Consider the following 24,097-nt stretch of genomic DNA (forward strand, 5'->3'; position numbering starts at 1 on the left):
TTACAAGTGAAAGAGGGTATACATACAGCAATCATTAACCGTACAAAACAGGCTGGTATAGGAGGAGAGAGGACCCTGCCCGCGAGGGCTCACAGTCTACAGGGAATGGGTGATGGTACAATAGGTGAGGACAGAGCTGGTTGCGCAGTGGTCTACTGGACTGAGGGTTATTGTAGGTTGTAGGCTTGTTGGAAGAGATGGGTCTTGAGGTTCCTCTTGAAGATTTCGACGGTAAGGGAGAGTCTGATATACTGAGGTAGAGCGTTCCAGAGTATGGGGGAGGCACGGGAGAAATCTTGTACGCGATTGTGGGAAGAGGAGATAAGAGAGGAGTAGAGAAGGAGATGCAGGTAGGTACCGGGAGACTAGGTCATAGATGTAAGGAGGAGACAGGTTGTGCATGGCTTTGCATGTCATGGTTAATGTTTTGAACTGGAGTCGTTGGGTGATGGGAAGCCAGTGAAGGGATTGGCAGAGTGGCGAGGCTGGGGAATAGCGAGGGGAGAGGTGGATTAAGCGGGCCGCAGAGTTTAGGATAGATTGGAGCGATGCAAGAGTGTTGGAAGGGAGGCCAGAGAGCAGGAGGTTGCAGTAGTCGAGGTGGGAGATGATGAGGGCATGCACTAATGTTTTTGCTGATTCTTGGTTAAGGAAAGCACGGATCCGGGAGATTTTTGAGTTGTAGTCTGCATGAGGTGAAGAGGGCTTGGATGTGTGGCTTGAAGGATAGAGCATAGTCAAGGGCTACTCCAAGGCAACGAGCTTGTGAGACTGGGAAGAGCGAGCAACCATCAAGTTTGATGGAAAGGCTTGTTGGAGGAGATGAGTGACGAGGAAGAAAGACAATGAACTCTGTTTTGTCCATGTTAAGCTTTAGGAATCGTGCAGAGAAGGATGAAATAGCAGACAGACATTGTGGAATTTTGGTTAGTAGAGAGGTAATGTCAGGTCCATAGAGATAGATCTGTGTGTTATCGGCATAGAGATGATACTGGAAGCCGTGGGACTCTATGAGCTTTCCCAGGGCGAAGGTGTAGATGGAGAACAGTAGGCATCCAAGAACTGAGTTTTGGGGGACACCGACAGATAGGGGGCGAGATGAGGAAGTGTTGTGAGAATGGGAGACGCTGAAAATTCGGTCGGTTAGGTATGAGGAGATCCAAGATAGGGCTAAGTCTGTGATGCCCAGAGACGAGAGGATCTGTAGTAGGAGGGAGTGGTCTACTGTGTCGAAGGCAGAGGACAGGTCCAGGAGGAGGAGGATAGAGTAGTATCGCTTGGCTTTGGTGGTTAGTAGGTCATTGGTGACTTTGTTGAATCTGAAGTGTTGTAGGGCAACCTATGCGTGGGCTGGAAATCCACAGTGCATTTTTGCACCTTATTTACAAGGTGCTATATTCATTATTTTTATTATCAGTTGTCAGATATTAGTGGTTGGTGAGAAATCTGTGAAGCCTCATATCTACTATTCACCGCAGGATATTTCTTTACGCCAATGTCCTTATCTTGGTTTCAAGTCATTGTGTTTAATAAAAGAACAAAAACCCGACCTGGTTTATGACCCGTGACATGTGGTGTTGGCTTCTCTATGGGGTCATGATCTCTGTAGTAAGGCAGCTGTTTTTTGTGTATTGTACATCAATGCTGATTTTATATGCGGATATCCGCTTAGCATGGCCGCAGCTAATTCATTCTTACACAGTGGGGGGGAGTTTCGGAGATTCTTGCAGGTTATGGACTGATCTATGTCTCAAGTCAGAGGATTTTCTGATGTGCAAATTAAAAACTGTCAGTCCGCACAGAACCAGGTGTAAGGCAATGTGCGCACATTGCGTAATTTCTAGGGATGATCGAATACCTAAAATATTCGGCTTTGCGAATTTCCGACGAATAGGTCGCCGCTATGTGAATATTCAATGCGCAATGTAAGTCTATGGAAGCTCGAATAGTTGTTGTTCCGGTTTCCCATAGACTAACATTGCGCATCGAATATTCGCGAATCGTCTAATAGCTGCGACCTATTCAGCAAATATTCGCAAAGCCGAATATTTGAGGTATTCGATCACCCCTAGTAATTTCATGTGTTTACGTTGCATATTGCACTGCAACGTAAACTCATGCGTCCTCGTCTCCAGCACAATCTATGAAGATTGTGCATAATCCATCCGCACGTTGCATTTGAGAGCGCAGCGATTTGCATGCTGAAATTTTGATCCAAATCGCTGCCTTAAAAAAAAGCAACATGTCACTTATTTCGTGCACTTTGGATGCTGCTCCCAATCTGTCTATGGGAGAGGCAGCATCCAGAGCGTATGAAATCGGCATCTATTCTGCAGACACACTGCATCCATTACGCAGTGTTTCTGCAGCGATTTGATGCGCACATGCACTGCCAAATCACTGCAGATTTTTCAGCATGGACACTACGCAATGTGCGCACATAGCCTAATAGTTCAAAGGGCCTTTCCAATAGATTTATTTTCTTGAACTTTAAACCGTGAACCTCCTCCAGTTAGTGCTGCTCCACTGATTCTGATAGTTGTTGTATTGTGTTTTTGTTTTCATTTTAATTTTCTGCCGGCTTTTACAAACCTTGCACTGGAGAATCCTCATCGTGCACAGTCAGTGCACTGATATAGCAGACTTTTGAATCCTATCCATTTCCGCTCCTCAGTGTCCCTCCTACTGCTGGGATCTATCCATCTCCGCTCGTCAGTGTCCCTCCTACTGCTGGGATCTATCCATCTCCGCTCCTCAGTGTCCCTCCTAATGCTGGGATCTATCCATCTCCGCTCGTCAGTGTCCCTCCTACTGCTGGGATCTATCCATCTCCGCTCCTCAGTGTCCCTCCTAATGCTGGGATCTATCCATCTCGGCTCCTCAGTGTCCCTCCTACTGCTGGGATCTATCCATCTCCGCTCCTCAGTGTCCCTCTTACTGCTGGGATCTATCCATCTCCGCTCCTCAGTGTCCCTCCTACTGCTGGGATCTATCCATCTCCGCTTGTCAGTGTCCCTCTTACTGCTGGGATCTATCCATCTCCGCTCCTCAGTGTCCCTCCTACTGCTGGGATCTATCCATCTCCGCTCCTCAGTGTCCCTCCTACTGCTGGGATCTATCCATCTCCGCTCCTCAGTGTCCCTCCTACTGCTGGGATCTATCCATCTCCGCTCCTCAGTGTCCCTCCTACTGCTGGGATCTATCCATCTCCGCTCCTCAGTGTCCCTCCTACTGCTGGGATCTATCCATCTCCGCTCCTCAGTGTCCCTCCTACTGCTGGGATCTATCCATCTCCGCTCCTCAGTGTCCCTCCTACTGCTGGGATCTATCCATCTCCGCTCCTCAGTGTCCCTCCTACTGCTGGGATCTATCCATCTCCGCTCCTCAGTGTCCCTCTTACTGCTGGGATCTATCCATCTCCGCTCCTCAGTGTCCCTCTTACTGCTGGGATCTATCCATCTCCGCTCCTCAGTGTCCCTCCTACTGCTGGGATCTATCCATCTCCGCTCCTCAGTGTCCCTCCTACTGCTGGGATCTCGTTCTTCTTGGTACAAGCTGCATCGTCAGTCTATCAGGCTTTGCGAGCAGCGACCAAATACACTTGAATACATGAGAAAGGGGCGGATGCCAATACATAACAGGTTTGGCGTGCTGCTGATCTATGGTCATGGATTATACAGCAAATAAGCTATGTGCGCACTAGGCGTTTTTTTCACGCTGCGTTTTTATGTGCGTTTTTGTCTAAAAAACGCACCCGCGGCTAAAAAAACGCGGCAAAAACGCATGCGTTTTTGCCGCGATTTGGTGCGTTTTTTGCTGCGTTTTTACTCACTGCGTTTTTAATCAGTGCACAATGCCATTAAAGATTGTTGATGAAAAAAAAAAAAAAAAGTCTGATGTCATTTCCTTCTTCAAAATGTTCATTGTATGCAGGAGAGCAGACAGCTGCAGAACTAGTGTATGCAGGAGAGCAGACAGCAGCTGCAGAACTACAAGTCTCAGCATCCTCCATTCACTAGTGTATGCAGGAGAGCAGACAGCAGCTGCAGAACTACAAGTCTCAGCATCCTCCATTCACTAGTGTATGCAGGAGAGCAGACAGCAGCTGCAGAACTACAAGTCTCAGCATCCTCCATTCACTAGTGTATGCAGGAGAGCAGACAGCAGCTGCAGAACTACAAGTCTCAGCATCCTCCATTCACTAGTGTATGCAGGAGAGCAGACAGAAGCTGCAGAACTACAAGTCTCAGCATCCTCCTTCCAGGACTGTATGCAGTTTTTTGCCCAAAAAGAAAAAAAAAATGACATGGGCTTCGCCATATTTTTGTATGCTAGCCGGGTACAGCAGGCAGGTACGGGCTGCCCCCAACCCCCAGCTGCCTATTTGTACCCGGCTGGGAGCCAAAAATATAGAGAAGCCCTTTTTTTTAATTATTTCATGAAATAATTAAAAAAAAAAAAAATGACGTGGGCTTCGCCTAATTTTTGAGTCCAGCCGGGTACAACTAGGCAGCTGGGGATTGGAATCCACAGTGCAGGGTGCCCATGCTTTCTGGGCACCCCCACTGCGAATTGCAGTCCGCAGCCACCCCAGAAAATGGCGCTTTCATAGAAGCGCCATCTTCTGGCGCTGTATCCAACTCTTCCAGCTGCCCTGAAGCCGGGTGGCTAGCCAGGTAATAATGGAGTTAGGGCTAGCTGTATATTATCAGCTGGCCCTAAGCCCGAAATTCATGGTGTCACGCCAATATTAGACATGGCCACCATGAATTTCTAGTACAGATAAAAAAAAACCATAACACACAGAAAAATATGTTTATTAGAAATAAAACACAACACAATTAGTGACTCCATCTTTATTGAAATAAACCCCCCTCCGCAGTAATCCTGGGTTAGGGTCCCGCGCCGCCCAATCCGGATCCAATATCATCTGATCGGTTTGCTGGAAGGCAAAGCGATCAGATGATGTGTCAGGATCAAGTGCCTGAATCCCATCACACATCAGCTGATTGTATAAAAGCCGATTATACAATCAGCTGATGCATCAGTGCAAAAAAAAAAATAATACTCACTTATGTGCTGTGGTGATTACCGGCAGCTCCTGGAGCGATCGATTGGACAGGAGTCTGATCCTATACGATCGCTGCCGGAGCTGCCGGTAATCAGCTGATGAAGTCCCCTGACGGCAGGATCAGCTGATACCGGCCGGGCGCGAAAAAGCCGGCGACACCGCGATCAGCTGATGCGTCAGGTGACTGCATCAGGTGATCCACCGCCAGGTCCTGCAAGCAAGGTCCTGCCCCGGGGAGACTGCACACAGCCAGAGCGGCGGGACCGGGAGGAGATGGGAGCGGGCATGGCACCGGGACCCTGCGGACAGGTGAGTATATGACATTTTTTTTTTTCTACTGTTCACTTTGGTTTTCGCCGCTGCCTCCACCTCCCGCCCAGACATGGCGCCGCACGGAGCTGACATGCACAGGACGGGAGGTGGAAGCAGCGGTGACGGTACCGGGAGGATTCCTGCTTCTGTGTTTACCAACAGAAGGAATCCTCTTCCTGTACACGTCACTGTAGTACCCACCCCTTGCGTTTATAGCTGCGTTTTTAGTCATAGAAACGCGGCTATATGCGTTATTCATTGCGTTTTTAACATCTCATTGAATTCAATGAGTGAAAAACGCAGTGGAAAACGCAGAAATAATTGACATGCTGCGTTTTTGTGGTCACCACAAAAACGCAGCTAAAAAAAAAACGCTGTGTGAGGACAGCACTTCTGAAAACCCATTGACATTGCTGGGGAAGCAATGTCACTGCGTTTTCAGCACAAAAACGCGGTAAAAAACGCCGCTAAAAACGCGGCAAAAACGCCTAGTGCGCACATAGCCTCATAGTGTACTGTCTGCACCTTGTCATTTGTATGTGACAATTTCTTTCATCATATTAATTGCAAAGTCTCCTTATTCCCTGTCTGAGCACAGAGTATGGCAGCAGCTCTAGGATATTAGTATAGTTGACGTTTTCATGCTTTCTTGTGATCCAGTTCTGCTATATGTGCTTCTGACTAGGGAAATGTAGTCACACAGCAAACATTACCTTGGTGCATCCTTTGCAGTGACTTTGCCATAAGATAAGATTTAATGTAAGTGTTTTTAGTACTGCGTACTAATCACAGCTTTCCATTTCTTCCAGGCCGACATTGAGCTGTTTGTGAACCGTCTTGACTCCGTAGAATCTGTGCTCCCTTATGAATATGCTGCGTAAGTCTGATCAGTATCTCTAACCTGGCATCAATGATGCGCTCCGTCTCATTATACACTAATTTGTTCCGTTTCTTTTATGTTTGTGTCTCACATCTTTCCGTTATTCTTTGCTTGTAGTTTTACATGTTTTTATATTTAATTGCTTGCTCTCTAAATACAGATTTGTACTTGGTTCCTGAGATTTTGAAATGTTTTCTCCCAAATTGGGGATTGAGGCGTGAAGACATACTGTATTAGCTGGGGATAAACTAGTGATCGCTTTAAGTACCACTTCTGATCACTGATCTAATGAAGTGATGGTCACCGATGTGCAGGGCCACGCAATTTTACGTCAATGAGGCCTCTGGAGTGGATAGGTGATTGTTTTTTCATGAAGCAGTGCCTTCAATTTAGGAGCGGTCCAGACACCCCAAAATTATAAGCACATTTTAAGGCCTAAGCCACACGGCGAGAAAATCTGTGCGAGTGGAGTGGGATAAAACATCGCATTCTCCACTCGGACCAATATTAGCCTGTGTCAGCACCCATGAGCGATTATTTTCTCAGTCCTAATCGGCCCGAGAAACCAATCGCAGCATGCTGCAACTGTAATGCGAAACTTTTCTCTCGTCCCCATTCAAGTGACTGGGGTGAGAGAAAAATCGACTTGCACTCGCGGTAAACCGGTCTACCACGAGTGCAAAGCGAGAATGGCAATAGCCGGCTACGGAGGAGAGAGGGAGATAAATCCCCACCCCCCACCCCCTCCTCCGCAGCGCAGGCCCGCCCCTCCTGAGAGCCGGCCCACCCCCCCGCAGCTGAGGTCTGCTCGCACAGTCGGACCTCAGTCGCAGGGATACTAGCATAACACTCTGCTCCTGCTGTGCTGCCAGCTCGAGCAGAGTGTCATGCGAGCTTCGCAGTAGTGCCCTGTGTGGCCCCGGCCTAACGGTAATGTCTGGATTAGATAAAACCATTTTGAAGCCAGACGGGATAGCAGCTACAAAAGTCCTGTGTCCCCATGTACTTATAGAACATGGGTTTAGTCTGGCACTGCAGGGTTAACTATATGTGCTATTGGCTTCCCGCACAGTTTACAGGAGGGAGGATCAGTCATAACGCACTTTGACTTATTTCAGGGACCGTCTCACTGAAAAGGCATTATGCCCTGAACTTGGGTTTTATTTGAGGTTATTGACAACGGTCTTGTGGGTTTTCCAAATAGTATTTTGCATTGCCTAGACTTTAATTTAAAAAAAAAAAAAAAAAGCTTTTTATCTTCCTGCTGTAATATTCCATGACTGTATTTTAAAGGTTTGATTTCTGTCAAGTGGAGAAAGAAAAAAGGCCGTCCGAAAATCTGGGCCAGGTTTTGTTTGGTGAAAGAATTGAGCCGTCTCCGTATAAGGTTGGTGTAGGCTGTGTTTCCGTACATATGAATGTAGATTTGTCTTGTGCTTTGTGCTCATTTATTGGAGTCTACGGATTGTAACTTGAGCATACTGTGAGCAGTAAACTTTGTACTCCTCTGTTCGTCATCTATTGTGCCTGTGTGAGCCATATTTTTTCTGTGGTAGATTGCCTTCTGAGCCTGCTCATTTACACTACACGCTCAGGCTGGTTTCAGACGTCCATGTTTCAGGTACGCGTGACATCCGTTTTTAACACGGATGCCACACGTATCTATGTTGTTCTATGCTGTTACTCAAGGTCATGTTTTCACATGAACCGTGTGACCCCTCGTGGCTCCGCACACACGGAAACATATCCGTTTTTTTTCTTCGGCAGCACAGGTGTCACAAGGATCGCACAGTAATGTGGTCCGTGTGACCTGTACCGGAGAAAACGCGAGTCTTTTAAATAAAAAGATTTTCTATATTTACCTGTATCCAGCAGTGTTTACTTCGGCTCTCCTGCCTCCAGCTTCTAACCGCCGCTCATTATACTCATTGATTATTCACTGCACTGAGGAGCTGTAAGCTGGAGCAGCGGTGGAGACTTCAGTGCCGGGGACCGCATCGCTGGGGATATGTGAGTGTGGACCTGGGAGCCAGAGCATTGCCAGGGACAGCATCGCCGGTGACAGGTGAGTATTCAGCAACCAGTGTGTATGCAGTGACGTCCAGGAGGTTATTGGAGTTCCCAATGAACTCTGATGAACCCGTGAAGTAACCGTGGTGACACCTGCTGTAGCGGGGGTGTCATCAGAGTTCATTAAGAACTGGGATGACATCCTGGACATCACTGCACACTGCTTGCTGAATACTCATCTGTCCCCGCGATGCTATCCTCGGCGGTGCTGTACCCAGCGCTGTCCCCGCAGTATTCTGGCTTTCAGCTCCTCAGTGCAGTGAATGATCAATTAATATAATGAGCGAGGGGTCAGAAGCGGGAGGCAGCAGAGCCGAAGAAAACAGCGCTGGATCCAGGTTAATATAGAAAATATTTTTATTTCAAAGACCCGTGTTTTTTTTTCTGGTATTTGTCCACACGTATGCAAACACAGATGACACACGTATGCACATAACCATGCGTGTGGCTTGTACCTGATTAAACACAGACGTCTGAAACCGGCCTTTCACTGTTCAGACTGCTATGGTATAGAGGTCAGGCTACTAGAATAGAAGTGTTGGGCTTACACGCTCTTTGCTATAACTTGTAAGTGCTGCTGTGAAGCTTGCCGCATCGCTGTGTCTGCACCGCTTCACTGCCCCTAGGAGAGGGCACAGTTCAGCCAGGGGTGCCCCTGCTGCTGATCCCAACTGTTACAGCTGTGCTCCTGGACAGCACATTGGGCAAACAGTAATACTAATATAAAGTATTATCTTTGTTTCTTATGTAGTTTAAATTTAAGGAAGAAAAAAAATGTGAAGATGTTTGTTCGAAATCCTACACAACTGTAGATGCTCAGAGTAAGCAGAAGCTGGAATTCTTAAAGAAGAGCATGCTGCTGAACTATCAGCACCATTGGTGAGTGCGTTGTATGAGCTTTTTGGATTTCTTCTCTTTAATTAGGAGGTTTTCTGAGTTGTCTAAAAAGTTAAAGACTTTATGTTGGATAACAGGATTAACCTGCGGGTCGATGAAGTTAAAAACGTACTTTGCTGTTAAACTGACAGCAAGGCCTTTAAGAAAGCATGAACGTTATTCTTCCCGGAAGCTGCTAACTTTTTTTTACAAGTGTGTCTCCGGTCACAGTGGCCCCTGTAGACAGTGCACGCCCCAGCACTTTGACAGCTCGCTCTGCACTGCTGCCCTGCAAAGCCAGCAGTCAGTCATAGTGCTGGGGCGTGCTTACAGTGCTTTGAGTGGTGACTGTAGGCACGCCTATGTCACTGAAAGCCAGCATTCACTGAAAGCCAGCAGCCCCTGGAAGGAATAAAGTTCAAAATCTCCCGATAGCCTTTCTCTCAGTATTGCTGCTAGACACCTGCACATGAACCTATGTCTGCGGCTAATAGTGTTATCCGATGTAACAGGTTCACTTATATTTTGGTCTAAACTAGTAAGGAGTCTACCTTTTTGTGCCTTACACTGTTGTAGAACATTACTGTTTTGCCACATACTGATTTCCTTTAAAGTGCACAGATCATTTGTATGACAATATAATCATATATTCTCGGTGTAAGCAAAAGCCACTTACCTTGGTAAATCAGCTATTTCGCAATATGAGACAACCCCTTCCTGACATGACACAGATTTGTCACATGTGAGTGCATGTGTATGGATTGGCATCAGGAGTTGAGCCCACTCAATACTTAGATGTAGGCTGAACTCACATGAACGTATGAAAAAATGGTCCCATTTTCGTTTGCGAGACTATATTTTTTTACTTTTCGTCAGTGTGCTGTCAGTGTGCTGTCAGTTTTTTTCCTCAGCAGCTGTTACTCATTTACAGTCATGTACAGGAGCATTTACAGTGTTCTGTGCTACATGATAGGATTGTATTTCGATCAGATGTCACTAGGATGGTCCGTGTGCCGTCTGTGTGACATCTGTTTTTTCCTCGCACCCATTGACTTGTATTGGCGAGTATCGGACGTATTCTGGATCAAATCGCAGCATGCTGCTGCTTTTCTCGCATCCAGAATCTGTATGAGAAAAAAGCTGACCAACTGCTCTGCCTCATTGCCTAACATTGGTCAGAGTGTAGTGCAAAAGTTTCTCGCATTGCACTCGTCTGATTTCAATGCTCGTGTGAGCGTACCCGTAGGCTGTATTCTCCACTTGACATTGACCTGTAACAGCCATGATTTGCACTAGCCATGGGTAAGGCTCAAATTTGAATGAGAAGGGATGTGTAAGCCATGGACCTCACACGGATTGATGCTGTTCATGGCTTTTTTATATTCATCACTTTAGGATCGTTGACAACATGCCGGTGACGTGGTGTTATGAGGTTGAGGATAAGAACAAATTTTGCAATCCTGGATTTCCTATTGGTTGCTACATAACAGAGGATGGCCACCCTAAGGACGCTTGTGTGATAAATGTAAGTATTTCCAGCACGGCCTTTCTATATCTTCCAGTTCCTTCTGGGGCGGCCCTACTAATTTAAATCTATTGTAATTGGGTCTACAGTTGGTTGAGAAAACAAAATCAATCATTATAAAATGTAAAAAAAAATGAAATACTGATAACTGAAAAAGCCAGAAAGCAATTTAAAGCAGTAAGCAGCTCTCTGTAAGGACTTCATGGTTCCTTGCAATATGGAGTGTATAGCACTCGCCGGGTATCGAAAGGGACTTTTCATCCTGATCAAGGTGGAGCGCACAGAGCAGTACAGAACATTGGCCTCCACTGCATTGTGCTAGTACACTGCCAGTGTAGGCACATTCAATGGGGGAACCTGTCAGAAGTTAAGCTGCAGATATGGGGTTAATTTGCAGGTTAATGGTCTATCACATCACTGGTTCTTTTTTACAGGGGTATTTTAAAACTTCACATGGGGATAATTTAGCACTATAATACTGTTTGTTGAATTTGTCATTAGAAAAAAAATGTCCCTATTGGTTAATCACTATTTAACACCTTCACGTCATTTGCCATATATACATCAAAAGTCGTTTTCCTGCCTTTGATGTGGGCCTACATGCCGAGTCTGCATTTTCTTCCGCTAGTGATGGCTGATTTAATCAGCCATCACAAGCCTCTTGTAGCCACAAGTGGTTCAGAAATCCACCCACTACTGTTATCCAGTTAAATCCCACTGTCAATTTTGAAAGCAGCATCTAACGTGCGACGGCAGAGGGACATTTCATTCCTCCTGCCCATCGGTATACCCATGACATGATCTTGGGGACGTCGATTTGATATCAGGACCGCCATGGGTCTGCTGATGACCCCTGCCTGTCATTGTTTCTCCTGTGAACGGCGGCCTTGGCAGATGTTCAGAATTTGACCTCTGCTATACAGAGCAGGGCTGATGCACTGCTCTGTACAGCACAGGCGATTAGACGATTATAGCCTCAAGTCCCCTAAGGGGATTATTTTAAATACTGTAAAAAGTTAATATGAAGAAGAAAAAGGTTCAAATCTCACCCTTTTCCTCCATACAAAAATGCATATTTGGCCTCACAGTTCAGAAATGTCAGATATATAAAATTAAACCGATTGTTAAAGTGAGCTTGCCATTCAATGCCCATTGCCTAGCGTCGTCTCTCGTACCGGTGTCTGTTGTCAATACATCGGACGCCGAGCAGTGCGCATGATCAGACGTACACCTGGCTTCATAGTGCATATGACTGGAAGTGCGGGGCATTCTTATGCGCACTACCTAGCTTCCGATGTGGTGACAACAGACACAGGTCACCGCTGAGGACGCTAAACAATGGGCGTTGAATTGCATGTTGGCACACCTGTGTCCCTTGGGACTAGTCCCCTCGGTCATTAGCATATCAAAGGATTTTTAGAAATACTTTTTCTAAAGATCTCTTTATCTATGCTAGTGTATACAGGGACGATCAGGCAGGGATTAGCAATATACACCCAGAGCTGCTCGTGGTACTGGCTGCATATTACACCTGACCGGTTCCTTTTAAACATCATAACGAGCAAAATGAGTGCCACAATTATGATGTGGGTTCATAAAAACATCAGCTCGAGGTGCAAAAAACCCCTTATGCCACAGATCCTGAAAATCTTATGCAGTCCGGGTCACAAAAAATGGCGACAAAACTTAATTATTATTTCTTTTTCGCTCCTAATTGGGAGACCCAGACAGTGGGTGTATAGCTACTGCCTCTGGAGGCCGCACAAAGAACTACACTTAAAAGTGTAAGGCCCCTCCCCTTCTGGCTATACACCCTCCCGTAGGAGTACAGATTCCTCAGTTTTAGCTTTGTGCGCAAGGAGGTCAGACACGCACGCATAGCTCCATTGTTTTTAGTCAGCAGCAGCTGCTGACTATGTCGGATGGAAGAAAAGAGGACACATATAGTGTCCCCAGCATGCTCCCTTCTCACCCCACTTATGTCGGAGGTGTTTGTAAGGTTGAGGTACCCATTGCGGGTACGGCGGCAGGAGCCCACATGCTGATTCCTTCCCCATCCCTTTTTACAGGGCTCTGGGTGAAGTGGGATTTACCGGTCTCCAGGCACAGAGACCGTGCTCCATCTACAGCCCCTGGAGAAGATGCTGGATGGAGCGGAGTACATCAGGGACATGGCCCTGCATCCTCAAGGTACTCTGTGTCCCCGTGTATCTGGCGCTCACACCGCAGCATGCTGGGTGTTGTAGTGCGCCGGGGGACATCAGCGCTGCGGCGCCTGTGCCATGGCCTCATTCAGCTTTGCTGAAGCAGGCACATTTATGGGAATAGGACGCGCCGGCCGCTGGGACTGCGGCGCGGCTGGCACTTGTAGTGCGCCGGGGACTTCAGCGCGGCCTGCGCTTTTACGGCGGCCGCGCTGATAACTACAGTCCCCGGCTTTTGCGGCCTGCTTCCTTTCGTTCCCGCCCCCACACCTGCCAGTCAGGAGAGGGGCGGGACGCTGCCCACGTCCAGAACTCGGTCGCGCCGGCCGCTCGAACAGCGGCGCGGCTGGCACTTGCGGTGCGCCGGGGACTTCAGCGCGGCCCGCGCTTTTACGGCGGCCGCGCTGATAACTCGAGTCCCCGGCTTTTGCGGCCTGCTTGCGTTCGTTCCCGCCCACAGACCTGCCAGTCAGGAGAGGGGCGGGACGCTGGCCAGGGCATCAGCGCTGAGGGCTGGAGTCGTTTTTACATACTCCAGCCCTCACAGTCAGCACAGAGGGGACACTGTTCCCGCACTTTTGTTTGGGAACTCCCACGGACCGCCCCTCTCCACAGTAGCCGGCAGCCATTCTTGCAGACACGCTGAGCTGCAGAGGGGAGCCGGGGAGACCCAGACAAGGCATTCAGCAGCCTCTTACCCGCTGTTCAGCGGGCGGTAAGCAGCCCTCAGGGCTCACCCCCTCTTGTGCTCGTAGTATTCTTAGTATTTTGTTGCTACAAATACTTGGTATTACATAGCGCTGGTCGCCCTTTGGCTATAGACTCTCTCATATGCAGAGAGCCAGCAGCATGTCGCCCGTAAAACGCAAGGGTGCCAAGGCACAGACATTGTATGCTTCCTGCACCGCATGTGGGACTTTTCTACCGGCAGGCTCCACGGACCCCCATTGTGTGCAGTGCTCGGCCCCTGCGGCGCTTGCACAGTCGGGACCTCTGCTGGACGTGTCCCAGGGTGTACCACCTGTGAATGCTGTCCAGGTGACAGGAACTGAGTTTGCAGCTTTTGCTGACAGAATGTCTCTCACTATGTCACAAATTCTTGACACATTGCGAGCTAGGCCTGTACTTCAGACCACGGACACTGTGCATGTATTGCCCCCTGGTCCCCCTCAGCTCCTAGCTCCGGGACGGGCATCTACACCTCAGGGTGAAGACTCTGACTCGGACGATGGCCCCGGGCAGCCTAAGCGGGCTCGTTATGACGGGCCTTCACATTCATCTCAATGGTCTGGATCCCAGCGGGATGAATCTATGGGTGATGAGGCGGACTTAACTGATCAGGATTCTGATCCTGGGACCGCTCTCAATCTAGATACACCAGATGGTGACGCAATAGTTAATGATCTTATATTTAACATCAATAAGATGTTGAATATTTCCCCACCAGCTCCTCCTGTAGAGGAGTCAGCTTCGCAGCACGAGAGAATCCATTTCAGATACCCTAAGCGTACATTAAGCACTTTTCTGGACCACGCTGACTTCAGAGACGCAATCCAGAAACCCCACGCTTATCCTGAAAGGCGTTTTCCTAAACGACTTAAAGATACACGCTACCCTTTTCCCTCTGAAGTGGTCAAGGGTTGGACCCAGTGTCCAAAAGTGGATCCTCCAATTTCCAGGCTTGCAGCCAGATCCTTGGTTGCTGTTGAAGATGGAGCGGCACTTAAAGATGCCACTGACAGGCAGATGGAGCTCTGGCTGAAATCCATCTATGAAGCGATTGGAGCGTCATTAGCGCCTTCTTTTGCGGCCGTATGGGCACTCCAAGCTATCACGGCCGGGCTTGCGCGAGTCGACTCTGTCACACGTGCATTTGCCCCGCAGGTAGCACCATTGACCTCGCAAATGGCGGCATTCGCGTCGTACGCGATTAATGCTGTTCTTGACGCTACAAGCCGCACAGCAGTGGCGTCAGCCAACTCAGTTGTTTTGCGTAGGGCTCTGTGGTTGAGACATTGGAAAGCAGATTCTCATTCCAAGAAGTGCTTAACCAATTTGCCTTTTTCTCGTGACCGATTGTTTGGAGAGCGTTTGGATGAAATCATCAAACACTCCAAGGGTAAGGACTCTTCCTTACCGCAACACAGACAAAACAAGCCCCAACAGAGGAGGGGTCAGTCTGGTTATCGGTCCTTTCGAGGACAGGGCAGGTCCCAATTCGCCTCGTCAAAAAAGACTCAAAAGGACCAGAGACGTTCAAATTCTTGGAGGTCTCAGTCACGCCCAAAAAGACCAGCCGGAGGAACCGTTGCCAAAACGACGTCCTCCTGACTTGCGGTCTCCGATGCCCACACCCGCGGTCGGTGGGAGGCTGTCCCACTTTGGCGACATTTGGCTAGCAAATGTCAAAGACCGTTGGGTGAGAGATATTCTATCTCACGGGTACAGGATAGAGTTCGGTTCTCGTCCGCCAACTCGTTTCTTCAGAACTTCTCCACCACCAGACCGAGCCGATGCTCTGTTGCAGGCGGTGGCCGCTCTAAAGGCGGAAGGAGTGGTGACCTCCGTCCCTCTTCAGGAACAGGGTCACGGTTTTTACTCCAATCTGTTTGTGGTCCCAAAAAAGGACGGATCGTATCGTCCCGTCCTGGATCTGAAGTTGCTCAACAGACACGTAAAAGTCAGGAGGTTCCGGATGGAATCCCTACGCTCCGTCATAGCCTCAATGTCTCAGGGAGATTTTCTAGCATCAATAGACATCAAAGATGCGTATCTCCACGTGCCGATTGCACCAGAGCATCAGCGTTTCCTACGTTTCGTCATACACGACGAGCACCTACAGTTCGTAGCGTTACCCTTCGGTCTGGCAACAGCCCCCCGGGTCTTCACCAAAGTCATGGCAGCAGTAGTAGCTGTTCTGCACTCGCAGGGTCACTCGGTCATCCCGTACCTAGACGACCTGCTTATAAAGGCATCCTCTCAAGAAGCATGCCAACACAGTCTGAAGGTGGCGCTAGACACTCTCCAGACTTTCGGGTGGATTATCAACTTTCCAAAGTCTCATCTAACCCCGACCCAATCTCTGACTTATCTTGGCATGGAGTTTCATACTCTATCAGCGATAGTGAGGCTTCCACTGGACAAGCAGTGCTCGCTACGGACCGGAGTGCAATCTCTCCTTCAGAGCCAGTCGCACTCACTGAGGCGCCTCATGCATTTCCTAGGAAAGATGGTAGCAGCAATGGAGGCAGTCCCGTTCGCGCAGTTTCATCTGCGCCCTCTACAATGGGACATTCTACGCCAATGGGATGGGAAATCGACGTCCCTCGACAGGACTGTCTCCCTCTCTCAGACTGCCAAGGATTCTCTACGTTGGTGGCTTCTCCCCAACTCATTGTCACAGGGAAAGTCGTTCCTTCCCCCGTCCTGGGCAGTGGTCACGACAGATGCGAGCCTATCAGGGTGGGGAGCGGTGTTTCTCCACCACAGGGCTCAGGGGACGTGGACTCAGGAAGAGTCCACCTTGCAGATCAATGTTCTGGAAATCAGAGCAATCTACCTTGCCCTGCGAGCCTTCCAACAATGGCTGGAAGGCAAGCAGATTCGGATTCAGTCGGACAATTCCACGGCGGTGGCGTACATCAACCACCAAGGGGGAACACGCAGTCGCCAAGCTTTTCAAGAAGTCCAGCGGATTTTGACGTGGGTGGAAAGCAGAGCGTCCACCATATCTGCAGTTCACATCCCAGGCGTGGAAAACTGGGAAGCAGACTTTCTCAGTCGCCAGGGCATGGACGCAGGAGAATGGTCCCTTCACCCGGACGTGTTTCAACAGATCTGTTGCCGCTGGGGGTCGCCGGACGTCGATCTGATGGCGTCACGGCACAACAACAAGGTCCCAGTTTTCATGGCACGGTCTCACGATCACAGAGCGGTGGCGGCAGACGCCTTGGTTCAGGATTGGTCGCAATTCCGACTCCCCTATGTGTTCCCACCTCTAGCATTGTTACCCAGAGTTCTCCGGAAAATCAAGTCCGACTGCCAGCGAGCCATACTCGTCGCTCCAAATTGGCCAAGAAGGTCGTGGTACCCGGATCTGTGGCATCTCACGGTAGGCCAACCGTGGGCACTACCAGACCGTCCAGATCTGCTGTCTCAAGGGCCGTTTTTCCATCTGAATTCTGCGGCCCTGAACCTGACTGTGTGGCCATTGAGTCCTGGATCCTAGCGGCCTCAGGTTTATCTCAGGGAGTTGTTGCCACAATGAGACAGGCTAGAAAACCATCCTCAGCTAAGATCTATCACAGGACGTGGAAGATATTCTTAGCGTGGTGCTTGGCTCAAGGGTTTTCTCCCTGGCCATTTGCATTGCCAATTTTTCTTTCCTTCCTGCAGTCTGGGTTGGAAAAAGGTTTGTCCCTTAGCTCGCTTAAGGGTCAAGTCTCCGCGTTATCCGTATTCTTTCAGAAGCGCTTGGCACAGCTTTCTAAAGTACGCACGTTTCTCCAAGGAGTTTGTCATATCGTTCCTCCTTACAGACGGCCATTGGAACCCTGGGATCTGAACAAGGTTCTCCTTGCTCTTCAAAAGCCGCCTTTCGAGCCTTTGAAAGAGGTTCCCCTTTCTCGGCTTTCACAAAAGGTAGTTTTTCTTGTAGCGGTCACGTCTCTTCGAAGAGTGTCCGAGCTGGCGGCGTTATCTTGCAAATCTCCCTTCCTGGTATTTCACCAAGACAAGGTGGTACTGCGTCCAATTCCAGAGTTTTCTCCCAAGGTGGTTTCTTCCTTTCATCTCAATCAGGATATCACTTTGCCATCTTTGTGTCCGCATCCAGTTCACCAATTTGAAAAAGGTTTACATCTGTTGGACCTGGTGAGAGCACTCAGGATTTACATTTCTCGCACGGCGCCTCTACGCCGTTCGGATGCGCTCTTTGTCCTAGTCGCTGGTCAGCATAAGGGATCGCAAGCTTCCAAATCCACCCTGGCGCGGTGGATCAAGGAACCAATTCTTCACACATACCGTTCTGCTGGGCTTCAGATTCCATCTGGACTGAAGGCCCATTCTACCAGAGCCGTTGGTGCGTCCTGGGCGTTGGGGCATCAGGCTACGGCTCAGCAAGTGTGCCAGGCGGCTACCTGGTCGAGTCTGCACACGTTTACCAAACACTATCAAGTGCATACCTACGCTTCGGCAGACGCCAGCCTAGGTAGACAGGTCCTTCAGGCGGCGGTGGCCCACCTGTAGGAAGAGGCTGTATGACAGCCCGTTCATGTGGTATCTTTTTACCCACCCAGGGACTGCTTTTGGACGTCCCACTGTCTGGGTCTCCCAATTAGGAGCGAAAAAGAAGAAGGGAATTTTGTTTACTTACCGTAAATTCCTTTTCTTCTAGCTCCAATTGGGAGACCCAGCACCCGCCCTATCTGTTTTTAGGGTTTCGTTTTTTCGGGTGCACATGTTGTTCACGTTGTTTCTTAAGTTCTCCGATCTAGTTATCGGATTGAATTTGTTTTTGAAACTGTTATTGGCTTTCCTCCTTCTTGCTTTGGTACTAAAACTGAGGAATCTGTACTCCTACGGGAGGGTGTATAGCCAGAAGGGGAGGGGCCTTACACTTTTAAGTGTAGTTCTTTGTGCGGCCTCCAGAGGCAGTAGCTATACACCCACTGTCTGGGTCTCCCAATTGGAGCTAGAAGAAAAGGAATTTACGGTAAGTAAACAAAATTCCCTTCTTTTTTTTTTTTTGTAACCACATTTGGTGTGGAATCTACATGCCCGCACTGACCTTACATTTCACCGCACTTAGAATTTCCTTCACGTTTCCCAGTACACTGTGGTAAACTGCTTCATTCAAACAAGCCTCATATGGCTAGTTTGATGGAAAAGTTAATTAACAAAAAAAAAAAATAAAATTGGTAAGGAGTGTAAAAGGTATTAATATTTTGTTTGTAATGAAAATATTTTCTTCACAGTCAGAATTTCATGAGAGGGACACATTCTATATCTTCAACCATGTGGACATTACAATTTATTACCATGTTGTAGAGAATGAAGGGCAAGGGTCAAGATTAGTAGCTGCCAAACTGGAACCCAAAAGGTAAGCGGAGTGCTGCGGTGTGTATTTGCGTGCATGCCTTGTTCTGTTTGAGCCTCTGGTTAGTGGATATCGGCATTTTTCAGTGTTCTGTAACTTATTCATTTTTTACATATAATTCTTCACTTTTTCAATGTTTCCTCTGGATTGTACAATAACTGCAGTCTTGCTTAATTAGTGATACTTGAAGGGAAAAAATAGTGACTGCTTGTACCATCTTTTTTATAGTTAATTTTAAATCTTCATTATTTCATTCTGCAACACTACTTTTTAACTCCTGCATGTTTTTAATTTTATTTTTTTTTTGTTTTTTTATTTCCTTCCTGTTTTTTCTACAGTTTTAAGCATACACATGAAGATAAACCCGATTGTTCTGGGCCTCCAATGGAACTAAAGAATACCTTTACTGGAGAAGTTAAAATCCGATACACATATTCTGTTTCATTTGTGGTCAGTACCATGAGATCTCCAAAACCATTTGTGTCATGTATCATACCACTATATCTTCCAGTACAGGCAGGTTTTAATGAGTAAACCTCACTATTTTAGAGATGGCAACACCTAAGCAGGATACAGCAGTGAAAACAGGTGGTAATGGCTCCCAATCTAGCCATCCTGCATAGTGACCTCTTCTAAAGCCTCAGAGCATGCTCAAAAATTGGATATACAGCCAGTTTAAAGGGAATCTGTCACCAGAATTTTGCCATCTAATCTGAGCAAGCATAATGTAGAGATACACTCATGTTACTTATTGAGCTGTTTGCTGTAATTTTAATAAAATCACTGTTTTCTGTGCTGCAGTTAATTGAATATGGATCTCTATAACCCCGCTCACACGACTGATTGGCAGCTTTCTACCAAAATACATTATGCACAGAAAGCTGCCAAGCATTGGTGGGGGTGGACTTATACAGAGCTCATGAATTTGCTGGACTACCTGGCAGCAGTCCTCTTAATGATGATATTCGCATGCTGTTTAAACTGTGTGTTTTTTGTTTGTTTTTTTAAAGGAAAAAAAAAACCCCTACACTAGTTGGCCCCGTAAGTGGTACATTGCTGGATTCTGGATCTCTGTCTTTTCATTATGCTGCTCTCCGATTAGATGTCAGAAACCTGGTGACCGATCAATTACCTTTAATGCTACTTGTACATTAAGAACATATCATCTGGCTGTTTTTTGGTGTTTTTATATTTATATATAAATATCTCTCTCTCATGTCCAACAGATGTCATAGGTAACATATAAGCTACTTCCTTATGTGAAGATCTAAAACATTATAAAATGTGTTGCTATGCATTAAAAGGGACAAACACATATAGTGAAGACACGCGATAAAGCACACAATAAAAGGATCTGTTTCCCCCCCTCTCCTATTTTCACACCTATATATCAGTAACCTACCTAACAGATGATTTCTTTATCGTTCCTTATGGGAGACCCAAACCATGGGTGTATAGCTACTGCCTCCGGAGGACACACAAAGTACTACACTCAAACGTGTAGCTCCTCCCTCCGGCTATATACACCCCCTGGATGACAATCTACCCAGTTCATTGCTTTGTGTTTCAGGAGGTCACACACACTTGCATTCTCTGATATTTTTCTTTTTTATTTTTAAAGATTTGGAAGAAAAGCGGGTCCAGTCTGGACTCCCGGCATGTCCCTTCACGCCCCACTCTGCGGGGTGCTGTTAAGGTTGATTTTAATAAGGCTGGAGCCTTCACATGCCGAGCTCCTTCGCATCCTCTGTCGAGGCTCTGTTTGAAGTGGGAGCCATCACGGTCCTCTCTGCTTGCAGGAGGCCGGCTTCATCCGCAGCCCTGTCTGGTCCCTGCTGGAAGGAGCGTTTACCCCCCTCTCCAGGGACATGGCCCTGCGTCTCAAGAGCTAAGTATTGAGACGTTTTTCAGGGGTCCCGGGTACTTTTATTTGGGGGACAGTATGTGTTGTAACTTTACTGTAAATTTCGGCCGGTTCTGGGAGTTTCCTCTGAGAACCGCGCCGAAGGTGCCTGCTGCTCGGCCGCGTTTTGAAATCTAGGCCCCGGCTTCAGTTTGGGCCTAGTTTCGTTTTCGGCTCCCTGCATGTTTTGCATACGGCGCCGCCCACCGCCCGGCCAGCAGAGGGGAGGACTCTCCTCTCTGGAGAGATGTGCCCTCCCCTGTACCTCGTCCTGTATCTCTCTGCCCTCCGTTTTTCCCACTCCTGGGCTTATACACGCCCCCCCTCCTCCTCCCAGCGCCATTTTCTCCGCGTTCTTACACTGGACGGCGCTGGGAGCTGCAGCTGTTGCTGTTTTGGGAAAGCTGTCGCTTCACTGGGACTTGGAGCTGTGGAATCCGGAGGGCACACAGAGTGGTGTGGTAAGCCACAACCTCTGGTTGTGGGCTTTTTATATACACTTTCAGGCATTCTACAGGAGTGTTTTATTGCTGCAGAGCCCCCCCATCAGCAGCATGTCTGTCACCCGGAGCATGGCTGCAAACATGTATGCTTTTTGCACTGCATGTAAGCGCATTCTGCCAGAGCCGAGCACATTCCCACATTGTGATGCCTGTGCTAATATGGTTGTGTCTCAGCCTAGAGCCTCCTCAGGGGTCCCCTCGGCTGCTCCGGCCCTGGTAGCTGAGCCCCCGGCTTGGGTAGCATCTTTTTCACAAGCTATTTCCCAGTCTTTTGCCGACTCCATGGGGCAGCTGTCTCGGACACTGCTGTCTATGCATCAGCCCCCCCCTCAGAGTGTCTCTGCTGCTCAGAGCTCTGCGGAGCCCTCAGAGCATGTTCTAGGTCCCAGTCCCCCTAAACGGAGACGTAGGGACCCTTCTCCTCCCTCGTCCCACGGCTCTGATTCACGTGCCGACGTGCAGGGCGAGGGGGATTCGTTTACTGTGGGCTCAGACGCTACTTCTATGTACCCCATTGATTTGTCTGAGGGTGATGCGGATGTTAGTGACTTGATTGCGTCCATTAACTCCGTTCTGAACCTCAACCCACCAGAGTCAGAGGAACAAACCTCTCTGGTAGAGGTACACCAGTTTACCTCACCTAAGAAAGCTAAAAGTATGTTTTTTAACCACTCCAGCTTTCAGACCACTGTTAACAAGCCCAGGGCCTGTCCTGACAAACGCTTTCTGAAGCGTAGTTCAGATGACCGTTTTCCTTTTCCACCAGAGGTGGTTAAGGAATGGGCCCAGTCCCCAAAGGTAGACCCTCCGGTGTCCAGAATCTCAGCCCGCACAGTCGTAGCTGTGGCTGATGGCACTTCTCTTAAAAATCCCACTGACCGCCAGGTTGACCTTCTGGCCAAGTCTGTATATGAGGCGGCAGGAGCCTCGTTCTCCCCGTCTTTTGCGGCAGTATGGGCTCTTAAGGCAGTCTCTGCCTCTCTGGCGGAGATGCATTCCCTCTCCAGGGACTCTATTCCTGAGACGGATGCCTTAACTTCTCAAGCTTCGGCTTTTGCATCCTACGCCATGTCTGCCATCCTGGAGGCTTCTCACCGCACTGCGGTGGCCTCCGCTAACTCCCTCGCGATCCGCAGGATCTTGTGGCTTCGAGAGTGGAAAGCAGACGCTTCCTCTAAGAAGTACCTTGCGAGTCTCCCTTTTGCTGGGTCCCGGCTGTTTGGAGAACAGCTGGATGACATAATTAAGGAAGCTACTGGCGGAAAGAGTACTTCCTTGCCGCAAACTAAGGCCAGGAAACCGGTCCAGAGCAGGAACCAATCGAATTTTCGTTCCTCTAACTGGTCAGCCTCTAAGCCCTCGACCTCGTCCACTACCGCAGCCAAGGATCGTAAACCCAACTGGCGCGCAAAGCCGCGTCCTCAAAAGGCCGGAGGAGCCGCTGCCACTAAGGCAGCCTCCTCTTGACTATCTGGCTACGCCAGCAACGTCCTTGGTCGGTGGCAGGCTCTCCCACTTTGGCGACGTGTGGTTTCAACACGTCTCCGATCAGTGGGTGCGGGATATCATCTCCCACGGCTACAGGATAGAATTTTCTTCCAGCCCGCCAAACAGATTTTTTCTGTCCACCCCCCCCCTGCTCCAAAGCCGCCGCCTTCTCTCAGGCCGTGGCATCCCTGCAGGCCAACGGTGTAATTGTTCCGGTTCCCGCCCGGGAACGGTTCAGCGGTTTCTACTCAAACCTCTTTCTAGTCCCCAAAAAGGACGGTTCCTTCCGGCCCATCCTGGATCTCAAGCTTCTCAACAAGCACGTTCAGGTGCGGCATTTTCGCATGGAATCTCTGAGATCGGTCATTGCCTCAATGACCCAAGGAGATTTTCTGGCATCCATCGACATCAGAGATGCCTATCTGCATGTTCCTATTGCGGTTTCGCACCAGCGTTGGCTACGCTTTGCAATCGGAGAGGAACATTTCCAATTCGTGGCTCTCCCCTTCGGCCTAGCCACGGCCCCTCGAGTATTCACCAAGGTCATGGCAGCAGTGGTTGCGGTCCTGCACCTCCAGGGGTTGGCAGTGATTCCTTACCTGGACGACCTTCTAGTCAAGGCCTCATCCAGTGCAGACTGCCAGCGGAGTGTCTCGCTCACTCTCGCCATTCTAGTCCAGTTCGGGTGGCTTGTCAATTTGCCCAAGTCCACTCTGATTCCAACCCAGAAACTCGAGTACCTAGGGATGCAATTCGAGACTCTGCCGGCACTTGTGAAGCTGCCCTTAGTCAAACAGCAGTCTCTTCGTCTGGCGGTACGCTCTCTGCTGAGGCACCGCCGTCATTCCATCAGACACCTCATGCGGGTGCTGGGTCAGATGGTGGCGTCAATGGAAGCGGTTCCCTTTGCTCAGTTCCATCTGCGTCCCCTGCAGCTGGACATCCTCCGCTGTTGGGACAAGCGGATCTCTTCCTTGCACAGGCTGGTGGCTCTGTCGCCACAAACCAGGAGCTCTCTTCAGCGGTGGCTTCGGCCCCTCTCTCTGTCACAGGGATGCTCCTTCCTGACTCCGTCCTGGGTAATCCTCACCACGGATGCCAGTCTCTCCGGTTGGGGAGCAGTATTTCTCCATCACCGAGCTCAGGGCACTTGGACTTCGTCCGAATC

General features: G+C 48.9%; 1 protein-coding gene across 1 annotated transcript in view; it reads left to right on the forward strand.

Annotated features, from left to right (window-relative positions):
* The window catches only part of TM9SF2 (transmembrane 9 superfamily member 2), a 92,938-nt gene that overhangs the window by 5,311 nt on the left and 63,530 nt on the right, over positions 1–24,097 (forward strand). The window contains exons 2-7 of the mRNA XM_075336696.1: positions 6,193–6,260; positions 7,557–7,650; positions 9,085–9,212; positions 10,605–10,734; positions 18,914–19,038; positions 19,374–19,485. Of these exons, the coding sequence (XP_075192811.1) occupies positions 6,193–6,260; positions 7,557–7,650; positions 9,085–9,212; positions 10,605–10,734; positions 18,914–19,038; positions 19,374–19,485 (657 nt within the window). The remainder of the gene's footprint in view (positions 1–6,192; positions 6,261–7,556; positions 7,651–9,084; positions 9,213–10,604; positions 10,735–18,913; positions 19,039–19,373; positions 19,486–24,097) is intronic.

Source organism: Anomaloglossus baeobatrachus, chromosome 2 (assembly GCF_048569485.1).
Source record: "Anomaloglossus baeobatrachus isolate aAnoBae1 chromosome 2, aAnoBae1.hap1, whole genome shotgun sequence".
NCBI lineage: Eukaryota > Metazoa > Chordata > Amphibia > Anura > Aromobatidae > Anomaloglossus > Anomaloglossus baeobatrachus.